Raw genomic sequence first — 21,955 nt, forward strand, 5'->3', positions numbered from 1 at the left:
CCCTCAATCTCCTCTGCTCCAGGGAAAATAACCCCAGTCTATCCAATCTCTCCTCATAACTAAAACTCTCCAGCCCAGGCAACATCCTGGTAAATCTCCTCTGCACTCTCTCTAATGCAATCACAATTTTCCTATAATGCGAATTCCAGAACTGCACGCAATGCTCTAGCTGTGCCCTAACCAGCGTTTTATACAGTTCCAGCATCACCTCCCTGCTCTTATATTCCATGCCTCGGCTAATAAAGGCAAGTATCCCATATGTTCTTCCAACATTTTCTGTTTTTGTTTCAGGTTTCCAGCACCTGCAGTATTTCGCTTTTAACAATCTGTGCACAGAGACCGCTGGGGCCCAATGGGAATTGTAGTTCCCAAATTCTGAGGCCCGATCTCCATTTTTAAAAGGTAAATTTTTCTTCTCTTTTTCCTTTGGGTTCTTCACAACATGGTTTCCATTGCTATAGTTATAAACTCTGGTGTTCATTAGATTTAACAGAATGTATTCATTTTACTCAAGTCGGAAAACATTTGTGAGTCTGATTCCGCTCATTTTGGGTAAAGGGATGATGCTGCAAGGCAAAGGCAGTGGTAACGGGGCAAGTCAAGAAACAAAAGATGGGTCGAAAGGAACTGTAAATAGCGACTGCAGAACCATTATCAGCAGTTTGATAAAAACAGGAGCGGTAGTTATGAGCTGAAATTGTTGAACTTGGTCACAAAAACACAATAATGTGGTTGCAAGGTCACATACCTGAAACGTTAACTCTGCTTCTCCTTTCACAGATGCTACTAGATCTGCTGAGTATTGCCAGCAGTTTCTGTTTTTATTATTGTTGAACTTGATGTTGAGTCAGGGAAGCTGTGAAATGCCATCATTCCTCATCATTTAATCACTCCAGCCTATCACAGACCTTCCCTTTTGCTCTTTTTGTCCCCACCACATCCACTCCCTGCCTCTGCTCAAAACCTGCTTCATACCTATCTTTTACAAGTTCTACTGAAAGGTCAACAACCTGAAAGGTTAACTCTTCATCGCTCCACAGATGCTGCCAAACTCGATTATTTCTCACTATTTTTATTTCTCACAACCAAAGCTCAACTGCATCAATGTCAACATTTAAATATGAGTAGCTGGTCTGCTGATGCATAAATAAGTCTCAAAAGGTATTCTAACTTAAAGTCAATGCACATCTCTGTCAATATGCACCCCAAAATCATTCTCAGTGGAAATACATCTCACTTAAAGATAAATGACACTTCAACAGTCACACTGAAATAAGAGAAATGGATATTAGCAGGAAAAAAAAATTGGAGCACTGATTTGTAGGGCCATCCAGCCTTAATCACATCCTTAGGATATTCCAAAGCAAAAAGTAATTCATTGTTTATGATGTGCAGTCACTCTTACATAGACAAATACAACAGATAATTAACACACAGTAAGGCCTCACAAACTGCAAATGAGACAAGTATACAACAGTTATATTTTTAGTGATTGTGACTGAACCAGGACGTTGAGGGGACTCCAGGCTCTTCTTTGAATAGTGCCATGGAATCTTTGACCTCAACTTGAAAGGTTTAATACCATATCCAAAAACAGAAACTCAAATAATGTAGCACTCCCTCACCTTAGTGCAGCAATTCAGCATAGATTACATACTCCAATCCTGAAATAGAGTTCAATGTTACAAACACCAACTCCGAGATAAAACTGTTTACACATTAATTATGTCGTGTGAATTTGGCATGCCATTATTTTGGCATCAAATTCTGTTTTCTTCAGTTTCATTGAATTAATCAAAGCCTAGTTTCATGCCAATTATGATATATTCTACATTCTATTTAGCACAGTCCTTTCTAAAATTGCATTTATACAAGGTATAGCTTCAGGAGCATGATCTCATCTCCTCCCATGACACTATGCAGTGCTGAGGTCCGATCAAACTTCAGCAACTTTAGGCCCCAACACTCTGACCCCATTTTCTGACCTGTTTCCTCCGTCAGTCACAGCTGTGGTTCAGCAATAGCACTCGCACCTCAGAGTCATGGCTCCAGGTTCAAGTTCCACTTCAGACTTAAACCCTAGAATCAAGGCTGACACTCCAGTGCAGTACTGAGCGTGTGCTGCACTATCTGAGGCCACTTTTCAGGTAAGACATTAAGCCAAGGTCCCATCTAACTGCTCTGGTGGATTTAAAAGACCCCAAAGCACTAGTTCAAAGAAAAGCAGCGGAGTTGTCCCCGGTCTCCTGGTCAATATTTATCCTTCAATCAACATTACAGAAACAAATGATCTGGTCATTATCATACTGCTGTCTGTGCAAGTTCACTATGCATATGGACTGTGCAAGTTCACTATGCATATGGACTGTGCAAGTTCACTATGCATATGGCTGTGCAAGTTCACTATGCATATGGCTGTGCAAGTTCACTATGCATATGGGCTGTGCTAGTTCACTATGCATATGGCTGTGCAAGTTCATTATGTATATGGGCTGTGCTAGTTCACTATGCATATGGGCTGTGCAAGTTCACTATGCATATGGCTGTGCAAGTTCACTATGCATATGGCTGTGCAAGTTCACTATGCATATGGGCTGTGCAAGTTCACTATGCATATGGCTGTGCAAGTTCACTATGCATATGGGCTGTGCAAGTTCACTATGCATATGGCTGTGCAAGTTCACTATGCATATGGCTGTGCAAGTTCACTATGCATATGGGCTGTGCAAGTTCACTATGCATATGGCTGTGCAAGTTCACTATGCATATGGGCTGTGCAAGTTCACTATGCATATGGCTGTGCAAGTTCACTATGCATATAGCTGTGCAAGTTCTCTATACATATGGCTGTGCAAGTTCACTATGCATATGGCTGTGCAAGTTCTCTATGCATATGGCTGTGCAAGTTCACTATGCATATGGCTGTGCAAGTTCACTATGCATATGGCTGTGCAAGTTCTCTATGCATATGGCTGTGCAAGTTTATTATGCATATGGGCTGTCATGCTTCCTGCATTAAAACGGTGACTACACTTCAAAAAGTTGCCTTTGTTTGCAAAACACTTTGAGACATCCTGTGGTTGTGAAAAGTGCTGTGTAAAAGTTTGCCTGCCTTTCTTTCTGTTCTGCGTTACTTATTTTTCTGTGATTGTAGTTAGCCTCCCGGTTTTTCCAGTTCTGCTTCCCCTCTCCAGTTGTTCAAGGCCTATAAAGCAACATATCTACTGTTCAATTCACCGTTCCAACAAATGAGCTACACTTGAATCATTCATTTAACTTTTCCTCTTGATGACCAATCTCCTCTTTCCAGCACAGTTCCAACCTGTAAGGTTTTTGACTTAATTATAAAAAAAAGTTCGATCAGATACAACATGCTGACCCTGCAAAATTGGACCAATTAAGTTTTCAAATGGAAGTGAATTACTTATGTCATGGTTTCTTTTATTATTCATTCATGGGATGTGGGTACTCTGGTTAAGGAAGCGTTTATTTCCCATCCTTAATTGCCCTCGAAGGTGGTGGTGAGCTGCCTTCTTGAACCGCTGCAGTCCATGTGGTGCAGGTACACCCACAGTGCTGTTAGGGAGGGAGTTCCAGGATTTTGACCCAGTGACAGTGAAGGAACAGTGATATATTTCCAAGTCAGGATGGTGAGTGGCTTAGAGGGGAACTTACAGGCAGTGTGTTCCCATATGTCTGCTGCCCTTGTCCATCAGATGATAGAGGTTGCGGGTTTGGACCAATTTCACACATCTTACCAAAGAATTATATAACCCGATACACTGGTCGTAAAATTCAATATTAAAATCCTGAAAAATATATGACTGACAAGTTTTTTATATCCTGTGTCCTATTGCAGGGATACTTACTAACTTTTAGAGCTGGGAGCTACATACATGTGTCAAAGCCAATAAGTGGGCCTCATACGATTATGCGGTGATTTAAACCCCCACCCCCTCCGCAAGAATAACCTCCCCATTCATGCAAAATACAAAGTTCCCCATATAAACACCAAAAGCCTCCCACAATGATCTTACCATACACAAAATGAGCCATCCTTCCCTCCCTCCATCTCTCTGAAGTTTGAAAATTTGGAAGCACCAGCTTTTCCCATTTGCTTCTCCAGGGGCCACAATCCATCATCAGGGAGCAGCTTTGTCCAGCTCTCAAGCCACAGGAACTTTCTAAAGCAAACAAGGAACTTCATGGACTACGTCTCCACCTCACTGTCGTCCAGATTCCAAGTTAAACTTGTTCTTTCTTGGCACAGAGACAGTTAATGTAATTAAAACGGCAACAAAAAATAACCTTATAACAGTAATTTATTTACATAAGCTTCACACAAACCATTAGGTTGTACAGAAAACAGCTACTTTAGGTCCACGTTAAAATTGACATTAGTCAAGATCTTCCCAAAGGACTCAGCTGTCTCTTCATTTAGTCTCAGGTTTTTTCTCTCCTGCCTCAAGTTTGGGCAGTTCAGTTGGCTCACGATGCGCTGGGAAAGCTTCCCATGGACTGTTGAGGTCAAATTTGCGGAATTCCTGGGCAAGTTCAACAGGCTCAGCTACAACACGTTTTACCTCATCGTCATAACGTACCTGGAAGGAAGAGGAATAGTGAGCCAAAAATATGACCATGGATGTAATACTTAAATGGGATGGGACATTCAACTCCAGGAATTTTTTGCAATTATTTCAGGCTAACTGTCAATAGCTGATGTTCTTTTGTTTTCACTCCAAAACTTACAAAGTTGATTGGGTGACTTGGGGGGGAAGGTGCAGGTGGTGTTGAGTGGGAGAGCAGGACATGGAGGAAAAGAGAAAAAAATAGATATACAGCATCAAAAAATACAAGATTATTTTATACCTCTACATAGCCAGAGAGTGGGAAGTCTTTCCGAAAAGGATGACCTTCAAATCCATAGTCTGTGAGGATTCGTCTTAGATCTGGATGGTCAGCAAAGAATACACCAAACATATCCCAAATCTGGAAGAACAGAAGTTCAAAGTAACATCTGAGGCTTCCTTAAGAATTTAAAATTTAAAAAGATTGACAGTTCTAAGGTTTAAGTAAAACGCATCAAAATGTCAAAATGTCTGTACACCTACCAACAGGTACTTGCATTTTATGTAAGATATTACAGATTGTGGTAAAGTTTAAACAAGTTATTAAAAGAGTATTTGTAATCGACTAGATTTTTCTTAAAAGTGCCAAGACAGAAATAAATGAAGTAACTTGTAAAACAATACATTATATCTCAGTTTCACGTAACATCCAATACTTCATGGAATTAGAGAGCACAGTACAACAGTTTCAAATCGCATTACTGTTCATCACATGGATAATGCTGTGAATTAAGCCTCTTATAATATAGCACACAATAATCAGTGTTTGACTACACTGTGAAAGCCTCACATTCTTGATTTCAATGGACAAAGATCAGGAAACATGAATGAGGTGGTTTGGCTCATCAAGTCTGTTCCTTCCATAGACAACATACATTGACTCAATCTTGGGCTCCACTAAACCTCAAAATATTTAACTATTTCCATGATCTAACTCTGGCCTGTTGGAATTCACAGACAACTGTTTGCTCACCAGCTCCCCCCGCCAAAGTCCATCGGCATAAAGGTAACTCAATTATCCTCGTCACTATATATACTTCACTAAGTGTCCAATAAAGAAAGGTAATATCTGACAGAACCAATGAAGAGCCCCAAATATAACATGCCGTATCTTTGTCTTTCACATGTTACAAACTCAATAGTTCTTTGCAGTTTTTCCTTCCATCCCGAATCCTGCTCACAACCAGACTCAATGTCTACTTTTAAGATGGAGTTAAATTTACAGAGCATAAACTGCTTTTGCTAAGATTCTGTTGCACATATTAATAACACCACTGTACTTTGTCATTCCCTGCCCACCCACTCTATATATACCCTTTGATCTCCAACGCTGAAAATTCCCTTGCCCTTGGTTTAATTATTTTCCACTCTTTAACCAAGACTGCACTTGGTCTTGGCTTCCTTGAAGATTCGACAGCACCTTCCAAACCCACGACCACTACCATCTAGAAGGGCAAGGGCTGCAGATGAATGGGAACACCGCCACCTGCAAGTTCCCCTCCAAGCCACTCACCATCCTGACTTGGAAATATATCACCGTTCCTTCACTTTCGCTGGGTCAAAATCCTGGAACTCCCTCCCTAACAGCACTGTGTGTGTACCTACACCACATGGACTGCAGCGGCTCAAGAAGGCAGCTCATCACCACCTTCTGAAGGGCAATTAAGGATGGGCAATAAATGCTGGCCCAGCCAGCGAAGCCCACATCCCATGAATGAATAATAAAAAAAAGATTAACTAGTAATAAAAGACTTGTCATAACATTTCCTCCAATTGCTTCAGCTCACCTCTCTCTCATACCAGTTTGCAGCCTGAAATACAGGTACCAAGGAATCCAGTGGTGTCAACTCATCAGTGTAAGTCTTCACACGGATACGAGAGTTAAACTGCAGTGAAAGCAGGTTATACACAATCTGTTGGAAAAGCAACAGAAAAGGTCTTAAAATAAATCTCAATTGCAACATCAGCACAGTGGGAACCTAGACACCAATCAAGGTGAGGCTCTTCCAAATTTATCCATGTTTCCAAAATTCCTCTGTTGGTAAAAGGAACATATCCAGGCATTGCTCCTTTTTTGATTTAAACAAAAGCATGGGGAACAGTAGTTGCCTGGTGCATTCTCCATGTCAACGCCGTGGTCAATTAGAGTCGGCTTGCCCACCAATCAGCAGCCTTTTCTCAAGTGAGCAGTATAAATGGTTGTTCCTTTTGAAATTTGGCATTCTTGCTTCTGTCCTGATGAGTGCAAGACGAAAAGCTACAACAGCAAGTATCTTTTTTCAGCAAGACTCAAGTTCTGCACTACCAAGTGACGAGCAGCATTCTAGTTAGTAATCTAATAATCACAGAATCACAGTGCAGAAGAGGCCCTTCGGCTCATCGAGTCTGCACCGACACCTGAGAAACACCTGACCTACCTACCTAATTTGCCAGCACTTGGTCCATAGCCTTGAATGTTATGACGTGGTAAGTGCTCATCCAGGTACTTTTTAAAGGATGTGAGGCAACCCGCCTCCACCACCCTCCCAGGCAGCGCATTCCAGGTCGTCACCACCCTCTGGGTAAAAATGTTTTTCCTATCATCCCCCCTAAACCTCTTGCCCCTCATCTTGAACTTACGTCCCCAAATCTTACAATTTTTTTTCCAGCACAAACAGTGAGATTGTTGTGGAAAAATCATTATGCCAAATCAAGGTGCATCTCAAATGAGAGTGAAAGATCTTGAGACTTAGAAACTTGATGTATTTGCCATCATTACATTTTAACAAATATATTATTGCTGCACCAAAATTGCTCTGCAAACCAGGAAATAATTCTTCCCCATAACATCTAACATTTAATATTTGTAAAGTATTTTCAAATTGTTCCCAAAAACATGCAGATTTTTAAGGCTGCGATGAATGTAATATTTTATACCAATTATAAAACCCACCTTCCAAACCCATGACCACTACCATCTAGAAGGTACTATTTCACTCTCCCCTGACCTCGTCCTCCATTACCTCAAATCTAAATGAACGAGAAGGGATATCCACTGCAGTCTCATCCGCAAGAGATTTGAACTGGGCATTGGTGTGGTCCCGCAGGAATGTCAGCACTGGTATTATGCCATCTGGATGGATAAAAATCTCCAACTCATCGAAACATGTCACCTGTTTAACAAAGATAAGGCAAAGGTGACCAAATACTCATGATGTTTTGACATATTGGATTGGTCGAAATAATAACAGCATTATAGAATATACTAACGAATCAAAACAACTTTATGGTTAAAATTCTTTTTCCATTTCATTTTATTACTGTTACTTTCACCATAATTTATGCTGGCGTCACAGTGTCCAAAAAAGCCAAATTGAACGAATTAGGAACAAAGATTTGTACAGCTTTCCAAATCCGATGTTTGCACAAAAGTGCTACAGTAAGGCATCTTAGGAAAAGTTGCTTGGATGAGACATCCTGCTTGTTATTTTAGGTGACAGTTGCCTCCTATTCAATAATCATTTTAGGCATGGCACAGTGCTAGATTCTAATACAGGTTTCAGAAAACTATTTATATTAGACCAATTGACACAAGAGAAGCGATTTCCTAGGAAAAGCCTAATTTCAGATTCACCAAACCAATACTTGACCAAACAATACACATATTTGACTGATTTATAAAACTCAGCAGCCCAATTTATGTCAAAGGACCAGTCAAATTGCTAACACCCGTACCTGCACCTGTTGGATGTATTTGGGAAGAATCTCAGCAACATATTCACCGAATGCAGAGAGTTGGCTGTGCTGCAGTTCACTCCTTGGTCGGACAGTAGCTGCAAGGTAAAGTGCAGCATTGCTAAGTAAATTTCATTCATCCATTTTCTAGCTTATTACTCCCTATTAAGAAAGCTTGTAGACCTCGATGCATTTTGCAAAGAATGTTAATATAAACAGATTGAAAAGGTTTATAAATGATTTAAGCATTAATAAATGGTGTAGCTACTTGGGAGGCAGAATATCCTGCAGTGTGTGGTCCACCTCTTGACTCCCCAAAGCCTGTCCATCACCCTCAAGACAAAGATCAGGGCCAGAATTTTTAGGGTAGCAGGGTTTCCCTTCCCACCATCCAAGGAGTTAGAGGAGAACATATCCCCGCCGGTTCTGCTTGCCTCGCAGCTATTTCACCCTCCAACAAGCATTAATTGGTTGGGGGGTGGGACTTCTGCCCCTCACTCTGGAAGAGGTCCCGTCTCAGGGAGCTGCCAGCCAATCATCCCTGCAGCACCAGAAGCTGCAGTGGACACGACTGGGACTGCAAGCAGTCCCCAAAGCCCGGGAGTCCAGGACCAAGTAAGTTTTAGGGGTCTCAGGACAGGGTGGGGAGGTGAACCCCAGGGGAATGGGCAGAGGTGGGTGCTGTTATTTGTGGAGAGGCCAGGGATGGAAGGGAGAACCTGCGAGGGCCAGCCCTTTTGGGGGCAGGAGGCTGCTGAAGGTGCACCTTCCCTCCCCCTTCCCACCCGAGGCCTGAACACCCGAACAGGGTTACATTTCAGGCTCCCCTCCCCCCTCCCCCCCCTCCCTGAACTCCTCCCGCCAGCCTGAAAATTGAGACTGGGCGGGAAATGGCCCTTAAGTGGTCAATAATTGGCCACTTAAGGGCCTCAATTGGGGCAAGGGCAGGTGGGCTGGCTGTAGGCCTCACCTGTCCCAGCATAAAACCGCAAAGAGGTTGGGGCAGACAGGAGCCTGGTGTGAAGGCCATCCGAGAAATTTTACAGCCACCACCCCCACCTACAAACCCGCTACCAAGGGAACATAAAATTCTGTCCCGGACGAGTGCTAGAATATTCTTCACACTAGAATGGGTGCAGCACCAACACCACTAAGGAAGTTTGACACTATCTGGGACAAAACACTGCTTTTGATTGGCAGCCCTCCGCAGTCTTAAATATCCACTTCCTCCATTACCAGAGTAACCTGTCTGCAGTGTGTACTATCTACAGGATGCACAGCAGCAAGTCGCCAAGTGTTAACCCAAATCACCTGTTAAACCTGTGACCTCCCCCACCCCACAACCTAGAATAACGCAGGGAAGAACATTACCTCCAAGTTCTCCTCTAAGGTACACAGCATCCTGACTTGGACACATCATCATTCCTTTATTGTCACTGGGTCAAAATACTGGAACACTCTGCCTAAGAAAGGCTACTGGGAGTACCTGCACATCAACTGCAGAGTGCAAGGTGACACCTTCCCAGAATCAACTTAGGATTGGCAATAAGTGCCAGCCTTGCCAGCAATGCCCTCATGCTGAAGAATGATATAATAAACTCCCAAGTTAGATATTTCACAGGTCAGATAAGGTCAATTACCATCAATTCTACATCAAGAACATGGGTTAACTACAATTTCAAAAAGTACCCTTTATTACACTCCACATCAGCTATCCCTGTGGTTTCTCTGAAGAATGAAACCTTTCCCATTTGGTGTTTCTCTGGTCCTCTGGCAGCCATCCATCTTGTGAGATGATGGTTTGTGTACTTTGGTGTTAAGCTCTGTGTTCAACAGAAGTGGAGTAGCCCAAACATTCTTGTCCCCCTGTCTACCTCCCCATTCTTAATGTCTTATCAATTACATTGTTACAGTTAAGAGAAATAGGTGATGGTTATTGGCTTTGAGCACATATAAACAGGGGACAGCTGGGACACTGGGTTGAGCAGGAGAGCTGTGAGACTGAACAAGTCAATAAAGAAAAGCTCTGTGCCTTAGTTTCTGCTTCATCAATTAGCTTTGATCTATTAACATCCATCTGGGCCAAAACAATCCACAGTATCACATTTGGTACCAGCTTTGTGCAAGGGCTGCCAAAAAGATAGCACAGTTGGGCATTAGTCTGCCTTTGAGCTCCACACTAGATTTTTTGTCAGGATTTATGCCTTCAGCCTTCAATTCTCCAGAGGTATTCACAAGGCAATGCAGCTTTTCGCCCATAGCTAGGAGTTTGGTCCATGAGTGCCAGCGCATGTCCACATGCCAGTGGGCCTGCACACTGCATGTCTGGGGCCAAACCTCCTCAGAGTTCCTCTGAAGCTTTAGTTTGGTGCCACAAGAGACACAGTTTGAATGTTGCCACAGGCAGGCACAGCTGAGGAACTGCCAATGAAGAGGCTATGTACTGACAGGGAGTGACTTGCACATTGGATTCTCTTTTTCACATTGCCGGTAGCTAGCGGTGTAGGATGAAAATGAGAAGCACATTAGCACATAATAAGTGAGAAGCATGCTAACTCTCTTCACCCACACACTAGACACATCATATTCTCCTGTTGGACATACTGTTCATTACTAATATCTGTCTTTGTCTTTTTCGATTGCAGAAACATAACTACCACCTTCACTTTAAAGGTTCTAATATTTGCGGAAGGAAACCAGTGTCATAAATAGCATATTAAACACAGCGTGGCATTTACTTACGTCGAGTCTCAGAAACAGATCCCTCAAACCTAGTGTGTGATACTAAAACACTGCGGCCAGGAGCTATAGTGAAAACACAAAGAGCAAGATTTTTTACACCTCAAATACATAAATAAAACAAAAACAATTCAAGATAGTGAACCATTGTTGTTCATAACCCTAAATATTATAGATTCCAGGGTTTATGGAGATACCATGACATGAATCAAAACTGGTTTGACAAAGTAAAACTATGGTAATTCTAAAAAAGTTAAAAATCTACAATTAATGGAATCTGAATTCCATTGAAAGCCTAAATAAATAGCAAGTCCATCAGCAAAGAGGCACAACATTTTGAGGATGTACATTTTTCCAGAAGTGAAATATGAACATACGAATTAGGAGCAGGAGTAAACCACTCAGCCCCTCGAGCCTGCTCCACCATTCAATAAGATCATGGCTCATCTGAATGTAACCTCAACCCCAAATTCCTGCCTACCTCAGATAACCTTGTTTATCAAGAATCTATCTAGCTCTGCCTTAAAAATATTCAAAGACTTTGCTTCCACCTCCTTTTGAGGAAGAGAGTTCCAAAACCTCACGACCCTCAGAGAAAAAAATGTTCATCTGTCTTCAATGGGCAACCCCTTATTTTGAAGCAATGACCCCTAGTTCTAGATTCCCCCACAAGAGGAAACATCCTTTCCATATCCACCCTGTCAAGACTCCTCAGGACCTTATATATTTCAATCAAGTCGCCTCTTATTCTTCTGAACTCCAGCAGATACAAAACTAGCCTGTCCAACCTTTCCTCATAAGACAATCCTCCCATTCCAGATATTAGTCTAGTAAACCTTCTCTGAACTGTTTCCAATGCATTTAAATTCTTCCTTAAATAAGGAGACCAATACTGTACACAGTACTCCAGATGTGATCTCACCAATGCCCTATATAACGCAGAAAATCTTTACAGTGCAGGTGGCTATTTGGCCCATCGAGTCTGCCCTGGCTCTCTGAAACAGCATTTTACCTAATCCCACTCCCCTGCCTTATCCCTGTAACCTTGCACATTCTCTCTTTTCAGATAGCAATCCAATTCCCTTTTGAATACCTCAATCGAACCTGCCTCCACCACCCTCTCAGAAGTTTGTTCCAGACTTCAACCACTCTCTGGGTGAAAACATTTTCCTCACATCACTTTTACTCCTTTCGCCAATTATTTTTAACCGAGTTCTTGATGCTCTATCGAGTGGGAACAGTTTATAACTATTTACCCTGTCCATACCCCTCAGGATCTTGAATACCTCTATCAAGGCTCCTCTCAGCCTTCTTTTCTCCAAAGAAAACAGTCCCAACCTCTATAATCTATCCTCATAGATCCAGTTCTTTATCCCTGGAATCATTCTTGTGAATCTCCTCTGTACTGTCTCCAATGCCTTCAAATCCTTCCTCAAGTATGGTGCCCAGAACTGGACGCAGTACTCCAGATGAGGCCTAACTAGTGTCTTATACAAGTTTAACGTGACCTCCTTACACTTGTACTCAATGCCCCAATTAATAAAGCCTAAGATCTAAGATGCTATATGCTTTATTAACTGCTCTCTCAACATGCCCTGCCATCTTCAATGACTTATGTATATATACACTGAGGTCCCTCTGTTCCTGTACCACCTTTAGAGTTTCTCCCTTTATTTTAAACTGTCTCTCCACATTCTTCCTGTCAAAATCAATCACCTCGCACTTCTCTGAATTGAACTTCATCTGCCACTTGTCTGCCCAATCCACCAATATGTCTATGTCCTTTTGAAGGTCAAGACTATCCTCATCACAGTTGACAATGTTTCCAATCTTTGTATCACCTGCAAATTTTGAAATCATGCCCTGCACACCACAATCTAGGTCATTGTTATATATTAGGGAGAGCAAGGGTCCCAACACTGACCCCTGGGGAACTCCACTACAAACCTTCCTCCAATCTGAAAAATAACCATTATCACTACTCTCTGTTTCCTGTCACTCAGCCAATTTCGTATCCAAGTGCCTACTTTCCTGTGTATTGCACGACTTAAGAATTTTGCTCATAAGTCTGTTGTGTGGCACTGTATCAATGCCTTTTGAACATCAATAAACACATTAATAGCGTTTCCTTTATCAACCTTCTCTGTTACCTCCTCAAAAAAACTCCAGCAAGTTAGTTAAACATGATTTTCCCTTGATGAACCAATGCTGGCTTTCCTTAATTATCCTGCACTTGTCTAAGTGATTACTGATTTTATCCCATACTATAGTTTTCAAAAGTTTCCCTACCAAACTGACTGGCCTGCAGTTGCCGGCTTTATCCTTGCAGCCCTTTTTGAACAAGGGCATAACATTCGCAATTCACCAGTCCTCTGGCCTCACCCATGTCTAAGGAAGACTGGTACCTCTGCAATTTCCACTCTCACTTCCCTCAGAACTCTTGGATGCATTTCATCTGGTTCTGGTACCTTATCTATTTTAAGTAAAGATATCCTTTCTAATACCCCCTCCTTCTCAATTGTAAATTCTTTAAGTGTACCAGTTACCTCCTCTCTCACCTCGGCCTGGGTAGTCCTTTGTAAAGACAGATGCAAAGTGCTCATTTAATACTTCCACTACTTCTCCTGCCTCCATGTGCAAGTTCCCCTTTTTTTATCCCTAATCAGTCCTATTCTTTCTGTTACCCCCCTTTTATCATTTACATGCTTATGGAAGACCTTGGGGTTCCCTTTTATGTTTACTGCCAGTCTCTTTTCATGTTCTCTCCTTGCTTTTCTTATTAGTTTTTTCACTTCCCCTCTGGTCCTTCTATATTCAGCCTGACTCTCCATTGTATTTTCTACCTGACATCTGCTGTATGCACACTTCTTCCTTTTCATCTTTACCTCTATCTCCCTGGTCATCCAGGGCACTCTGGATTTATTTGTCCTACCTTTCCCCTTCAAAGGAATATACCTTGACACTGTCAGAAATACCTTTTCTTTGAAGGTGACCCATTGTTCAGCCACCATCTTTTCTGCTAACATTTGATTCCACCTCACTTGACTCAGATGCATTCCCATCCCATCGAAGTTGGCTTGCCCCAATTAATTATCCCTGCTCTGGACTGTACCTTGTCCCTTTTCTATAGCCAACCTAAACCTTATGATACAATGGTCACTGTCCCCTAAATGCTCTCCCATTGATATATGATCCACTTGGGCCAACTCAGAACCAGGTCCAACAGTGCCCCCCCCCACCACCGCTCATTGGACTGGAAACATACTGCTACAGAAAATAATCTTGAACACATTCCAGAAACTTGCGCCCTCTTGTCCCTTTGTACTAATCCTATCCCAATCTATATTTGGATAATTGAAATCCCCCATTATAATTACTCTATAATTTTTGCACCTAATTTCGTTGCAAATTTGTTTCTTTACATCCCCTCCACTATTTGGTGGTCTATATACTACACTGATCAATGTTATTGCACCTTTTTCATTCCTCACCTCTAACTAAAGCATAACCTCTTTACTTTTGTATTCAATTCCCCTCACAATAAACAATAACATTCTATGAGCTTTGTTAATTACTTGCTGTGCCTGCAAACTAACCTTTTGTGATTCATGCACTAGGACACCCAGATCCCTCTGCATCTCAAAGCTCTGCAAAATCTCACCATTTGGATATGTTTTTTTTTATTCTTACTGCCAACATAAACAATTTCACATAAAACATTAGAGTTCCTCAGCAAGATAGTCATTGATTCAAGCTTCGCTATAAAAGTGTTGTGCATCATCTAGGCTGAAACAGCAGTGCAATACTGAGGGAGTTCTGCATTATCGGAGCTTCTGTCTGCCCAGTGTTTTTGCACAGTTGGGTATAAAAGATTCCATGGCATTCTACCAAGAAAAGCAGCAGAGTTTTCCCAGCATCCATAGAATGGTGTCATGAATGCCGAGCTTTACAAGACTGTTATGTTTTAAAATGTCCCCTTTAACTTAAGGTGAAACAGAACATTCTGAAAAGGGTGCAGCCATGATAAATACTTGCTTGGAGCCATGCCCATTTGATCTGGTTTCCATGAGGGAGCTAAAATTAAACAGAAACCTATTGAAATGCCAAGTGACACTCTTAACACCTTCACACAGTGTCTCACAGACAAAGAACAGCTGCTTTTTGAGAAGCAGAGACAAAGACGACACTGCTGTGTTAATAACCAAGCAGGATGCTGGCGAGAGTTCATTTTCTGCTCAAAAGGAGGGAATAGACCAGGTGGAATGGGAGATTTAAGGAACAGGGGGTCGCCAAGGTGGGCCTTGCTGGTGAAAACAGGATCCAGAAAATGCAGGCTGAGTGGAAAGATTTTTGAAAGACATTGGAAATTTCAGCCTAGCATGATGGGCAGAAGTGAGCCAGTCAGAGAGCTGGGAGATAATTTGGAGATATTCCTGTAACACTATATATTTGCCAAAAGTGCAGTGCACAGATAGGGGGGTTGTAAAATGTATCTTGAATGCATTAGTTAGTTAATGCAAAAATACCCTTTCTTTAGTTTGGTGTATTAGTTACCTGTTAAGTAATATTCAATCGATGTTGATTTTAATTTGTTTGTTGCAGTAAAAGTCTAAAAATGTGAAATCTTGTCCTTTGGTAATTTCCACTGATCACTGGGAAATTCATTTTTTAAGAAAAGATATTGGTCTCCACGGAGAGCTTAGGAGACCATGTGGCTAGTTGTATCGGTGCCAGCTCTCTGTAAGAGCAAACTCAACTAGTCCAGCTTCTCTGCCCTTTCCCTGTGGCACTGTAGGTGCTTATCTAATTCCTGTTTGAATACCTCAATTGACCCTGCCTCCATTACACACTCAGGCAGATCCTAACCACTTGCTGCATAAGTTTTTCCTCACATCACCATTGGTTCTTTTGCTAATTGCCTTAAATCAGTGCCCACTGGTTCTCAATCATTTAACTAATGGGAAATGTTTCTCTATCGACTCTGTCTAGACCCCACATGATTTCAGCTCCTCTATCAAATCTCCTCTCAACCTTCCCTTTTGTAAACAGAACCCCAGATTCTCCAATCTATGTAATTGAAGTTTCTCATCCTTGGATCCATTCTCGTAAATCTTTTCTGCACCCTATCTAATGCCTTCACAACTTTTCTAAAATGTGATGGTCAGAATTGAACACAATAGTGCAATTGAGGAAGGAAGTGTTTTTGTAAAGATTCATCCTCACGCACTTGCTTTTGTATTTTAGTCTCTATCTATAAAACAAAGGATTCAATTTGCATTTTTAACCACTTTTCAACCTCTCTTGCCACCTTCAATGATTTGCATACATATACACCCAGGCCCTTCTGCTCCTGCACCCATTTAGAATTATGCCCTTTATTTTATATTGTCTCTCCATGTTTTTCCTACCAAAATGCATCATTTCACACTTCTCTGCATTAAAATTTCCTCACCCACATACATGCCCACTCCACCAGCTTGTTTATGTCCTCTTGAATTCTATCACTATCCTCTCACTATACTTCCATGCTTTGTCTCATCTGCAAATTTTGAAATTGTGCCTTGTTCACCTAAGGCCCTTGGGGAACCCACTATAAACCTTCCTTCAGTCTGAAAATCAACTTTTTATTACTACTCTGTTGCTTGCCTCTCGGAACATAAGAACATAAGAACAGGAGTAGGAGTAGGCAATTCAGCCCTTCGAGCCTGCCCCGCCATTCAATACAATCATGGCTGATCTCATTTCGGCCTCAACTCCATTTCCATGTTGTTGCAGTCCCTTTTATTCCATGGGCTTCAATTTTGCTGGCAAGTTTATAACGTGGCACATTATCAAACCCCTTTTGGAAGTCCACTGACACCACATCAATCACATTACCCTCATCTTACCTCAACAAAAAGCCCAATCATGTTAGTTAAACACAAATTGCCTTTAAAAACTAATTAACGCAAGAGAGAATGTGAGAATAGAATGGCAATTATGAAAGGGAACCCAAATATCTTCTACTGGCGCGTAAATAATAACCATATTGCAAGAGGTGGATTTTTTTTTTAAATTTGTTCATGGGATGTGGGCATCACTGGCTAGGCCAACATTTATTGCCCATCCCGAACTGCCCTTGTTCAGAGGCCATTTAAGAGTCAACCACATTGCTGTGAGTCTGGAGTCACATGTAGTAGGCCAGACCAGGTAAGGACGGCAGATTTCCTTCCCTAAAGGACATTAGTGAACCAGATGGGTTTTTACAACTATCAGCAATGGTTTCATGGTCATCATCAGACTTTTAATTCCAGATTTTTATTGAATTCAAATTCCACCATCTGTTGTGGCAGGATTCGAACCCAGTTCCCAGAGCATTACCCTGGGTCTCTGGAATACCAGTGAGTGACAATACCACTACACCACTGCCTCCCCTAGAAATGGGTCCTATTAGGGATATAAAGAATGTGATATATGTTTAGGGGCACAGGGCAAGGCTAGAATACTTAATGAGTACTTTGCTCAGGGTTGACCAAGAGGATGCTAGCAAAATATCAGTAGAGGCAGAAATGGAGGTAATGGATGGGGTAAAAAATGATAGACAGGTTGTACTGGAATGACCATAAGATGTAGGAGCAGAAGTAGGCCATTCAGCCCATTGAGTCGGCTCCACCATTCAATGAGATCATGGCTGATCTGATAATCCTCAGCTCCACTTTCCTGCCTTTTCCCCATAACCCTTGATCCCTTACTGATTAAAAATCTGTCTATCTCCACCTTGAATGTACTTAACGACCCAGTCTCTACAGTCCTCTGCGGTAAAGAATTCCACAGATTAACAACCCTCTGAGAGAAGAAATTCCTCCTCATCTCTGTTTTAAATGGGTGTCCCCTTACTCTGAGATTATGCCCACTGATCCTAGACTCTCCCACAATGGGAGCATATACCCTATCAAGCCCCCAAAGAATCTTTTATGTTTCAATAAGGTCGCCTCTCATTCTTCTAAACTCCAATATTGGAGTACAGGCCAAACCTACTCAACATCTCCTCATAAGAAAATCCCTCCATACCTTGAATCAACCTAGTGAACCTTCTCTGGACTGCCTCCAATGCCAATATATCTTTCCTTAGATAAAGGGGCCAAAACTGTTCAAAGCATTCTAGGTGTGGTCTAACTAGTGCCATGTATAGTTTTAGCAAGACTTCCCTATTTTTATGCTCCATTCCCTTTGAAATAAAGGCCAACATTCCAGTTGCCTTCCCTATTACCTGCTGAACTTGTATGCTAGCTTTTTGTGATTCATGCATGAGGACCCCCAAATCCCTCTGTGCTGCAGCTTTCTGCAGTCTTTCTCCACTTATCCTCTAGTGGTGCATTTAGCAAACAAACAAAAAAGATGTGGTCAAGCACTGCATTGAGGCTTCATGCTATCAAGTTCAGCCAGCCAAGGATATGGCGGGAGGCAAAGCTAAAGTCACATAAATTGCCACAACTGTGTAACCACCAGCGATTTTGTAGTTCCACTACAGTAATACATCATTAATAAAACAAAACACTTACATTTATTTACCAATCTCATGACATCCCAAAACACTTCACAAAGAATTAAATACTTTGGAAGTATTATAACGCAGCAAACACAGAAGCTAATTTGTGCACAGAGAGTCTCACAAATACCAAAGATCTTAACTATTGAATACTGTGCTTCAATGATCTTGGTTTAATGATAAATAATTCAGCCATCCAAAATTTTCTGAACCACATCATCCGAATCACTCACCATCCTGACTTGGAAATATATCGCCGTTCCTTCACTGTCGCTGGGTCGAAATCCTGGAACTCCCTACCTAACAGCACTGTGGGGGTACCTACACCACATGGACAGCAGTGGTTCAAGAAGGCAGCTCACCACCACCTTCTCAAGGGCAACTAGGGATGGGCAATAAATGCTGGCCCAGCCAGTGATGTCCACATCCCATGAATGAATTAAAAAAATCCTGGTTCACACATTGTAGAGAATCCTTCACATCTAATTAGACTAAAGTACTCTGAACAGCTGAACAAAAATCAGGGAAAGGCCATTCAGTCCAGTGAGCCTGATCCATCATTCAATTAGATTATGACTGATCGACACCTCTACTCTAGTTTCTCATCTTTGCTCCATATCCATTATCTAACAGAAATGTGTCAGAGTCCTGAAAGCTCCAGGTGCTCTAGGATTCACAGCTTTTCAGGAAGAGGCAGAAGCAATAGGGGAGGCGGTATTGTAGCAGAAATGTAATTGGGCTAATAATCCAGAGACCTGGCCACGCGTTCAAATTCCACCACGGCATTTGATGGAATTTAAATTCAATTGATTAAAATATCTGGAACTAAAGGCTAGTCTCAGTAAAACTGACTATGAAACTGAGTAAAATGCCAAAGGAAATCTGTCATCCTTACCTGTTCTGGCCTACATGTGACTCCAGACCCACAGCAATATAGTTGACTCTTAAATGCCCCGTGAAATGGCCTAGCAAGCCACTCAGTTCTATAAAAACTGTGACAAATCCTACAGAAAAAAGGAATGAAACCGGATGGACCACCCAGCATCAACCTATGCACCAGAAATGACAACGGCAATCACAGCCGTGACGACACTGCAAAGTCCTCCTTACTAACATCTGGGGAATTGTGCCAAAATTGGGAGAGCTTTCCCACAGACTAGTCAAGCAACAGTCTGACATAGTCATCCTCACAGAATCACACCTCACAATGTCCCAGACGTCACCATCACCATCCCTGGGTATGTCCTGTCCCACCCACCAGAAAAGATAGCACTGTGGTATACAGTCAGAAGGGAGTTGCCCTGGGGCCCTCAACCCTGGACCCCATAAAGTCTCATGGCATCAGGTCAAACATGGGCAAGGAAACTTCCTGCTGATTACCACGTACCGCCCTCCCTCAGCTGATGAATCAGTGATCCTCCAGGTTGGACGCCACTTGGAAGAAGCACTGAGGGTGGCAAGGGCACAGAATGTACTCTGGGTGGGGGACTTCAATGTCCATCACCAAGAGTGGCTCAGTAGCACCACTACTGACCAAGCTGGCCAAGTCCTAAAAGACATAGCTGCTAGACTGGGTCTGTGGCAGGTGGTGAGGGAGGGCATCTGTCCATGACTGTATTGGTTGGAGTGACCATGAGGTCCGTCTTCACATTGAGGATACCCTCCATCGTGTTGTGTGGCACTACCACTGCGCTAAATGGGATATATTTGGTAACATCTAGTAACTCAAAACTGGGCAACCATGAAGCGCTGTGGACCATCAACAGCAGCAGAATTGTACTCGAACACAATCTTTAACCTCATAGTCTGGCATATCCCTCACTTTACCATTACCATTAAGCCAGGGGTTCAACCCTGGTTCAATGAAGTGTGCAGGAGGGCATGTCAGGACAAGTACCAGGCATACCTAAAAACGAGGTGTCAACCTGGTGAAGCTATATAAAACAGGGCTACTTGTGTGCCAAAAAGCATAAGCAGCAAGTGATAGACAGAGCTAAGCAATCCCACAACCAACGAATCAGATTAAGCTCTGCAGTCCTGTCACATCTAGTCATGAATGCTGGTGACAATTAAACAACTCACTGGAGGAGGCAGCTCAACAAATATCCCCATCCTCAATGATGGGGGAGCCCAGCACATCAGTGTAAAAGATAAGGCTGAAGCATTTGCTATAACCGTCAGCCAGAAGTGCCGAGTGGATGATCCATGTCAGCCTCATCCGGAGGTCCCTAGCATCACAGATGCCAGTCTTCAGCCAATTCGATTCACTCCACGTGATATCAAGAAATGGCTGAAGGCACTGGATACTGCAAAGGCTATGGGCCCTGACAATATTCCGGCAATAGTACTGAAGACTTGTGCTCCTGAACTTGCCGTACCCCTAGCCAAGCTGTTCCAGTACAGCAACAACACGGGTATCTACCCGGCTATGTGGAAAATTGCCCAGGTATGTCCTGTACACAAAAAGCAGAACAAATCCAACCCGGCCAATTACCACCCCATTAGTCTACTCTCCATCATCAGTAAAGTGATTGAAAGTATCATCAACAGCGCTGTCAAGCGGCACTTGCTTAGCAATAACCTGCTCACTGACACTCAGTTTGAGTTCCACTTGGACAACTCAGCTCCTGACCTCAGCACAGCCTTGGTTCAAACATGGATAAAACAGCTGAACTCGAGGCGAGAGTGAGAGGGACTGTCCTGGACATCAAGACAACATCTGACCGAATGTGGCATCAAGGAGCAAAACTGGAGTCAATGGGAATCGGGGGGAAACTCTCCATGGGTTGGACAAGCTCAAAGGGAGAGGGTTGGACAAGCTCAAAGGGAAAGGGTTGGAGGCCGATCAGCTCAACTGATCCCCCCGCGACTCACATCCCGACCCGGACCCGACACCGACCCCCCTCCCCACCGGCTCCGACACCCCCCGCCCCGCCCCCCAAACCAACCCACATCCCCCCTCAGGATCGACCCTGTGGGAAGGTCACAGCGGCGGGGACACCGAGTCCGACCCGGGGCCGGGAGCTCCCCCACCCCCGCCTCCGGTATCAGTGCCGGCGCCGCCGCCCCTCCCGCCCCCGCCCCCGCCGCCCTCACCCAGGTTCCGGAAAGTTCTCTGGAATCCGGCCCGAGCCAGACTCATGAGCCTGGCCGCCATGGTAACGGAACCGGAAACAGTGTCTGCGGTGCGCTCGCCAATCCCGTCCCCCGGACCCGGTCCTTCCCCTCCAATCCTCCCCCATTTCCGGTCCCCCAGACCCGGTCCTCCCCATTTCCGGTCCCCCGGACCCGTTCCTCCCCCATTTCCGGTCCCCCAGACCCGGTCCTCCCCATTTCCGGTCCCCCG

At 43.1% G+C, this 21,955-nt stretch overlaps 1 protein-coding gene across 2 annotated transcripts; it reads right to left on the bottom strand.

Moving 5' to 3' along the window:
• Window positions 1-4,304: 4,304 nt before the first annotated feature.
• On the bottom strand, window positions 4,305-21,840 carry ndufs3 (NADH:ubiquinone oxidoreductase core subunit S3). Of its 2 annotated transcripts, none has more exons than XM_078549571.1 (7): window positions 21,706-21,840; window positions 11,085-11,147; window positions 8,343-8,440; window positions 7,631-7,780; window positions 6,416-6,541; window positions 4,870-4,989; window positions 4,305-4,601 (listed from the first exon to the last, which is right to left on the bottom strand). In XM_078549571.1, exons 1-7 carry the CDS (start codon window positions 21,764-21,766, stop codon window positions 4,434-4,436), a joined length of 786 nt encoding a protein of 261 aa, XP_078405697.1. In that variant the 5' UTR covers window positions 21,767-21,840; the 3' UTR covers window positions 4,305-4,433. The 2 variants fall into 2 exon arrangements, with proteins under 2 accessions (XP_078405697.1, XP_078405698.1); XM_078549572.1 differs by having other exon boundaries at window positions 8,349-8,440; window positions 21,706-21,794.
• Between the last annotated feature and the right edge of the window lie 115 nt (window positions 21,841-21,955).

This window comes from Cetorhinus maximus, chromosome 9 (assembly GCF_964194155.1).
Source record: "Cetorhinus maximus chromosome 9, sCetMax3.hap1.1, whole genome shotgun sequence".
In the NCBI taxonomy this organism is placed as follows: Eukaryota; Metazoa; Chordata; class Chondrichthyes; order Lamniformes; family Cetorhinidae; genus Cetorhinus; species Cetorhinus maximus.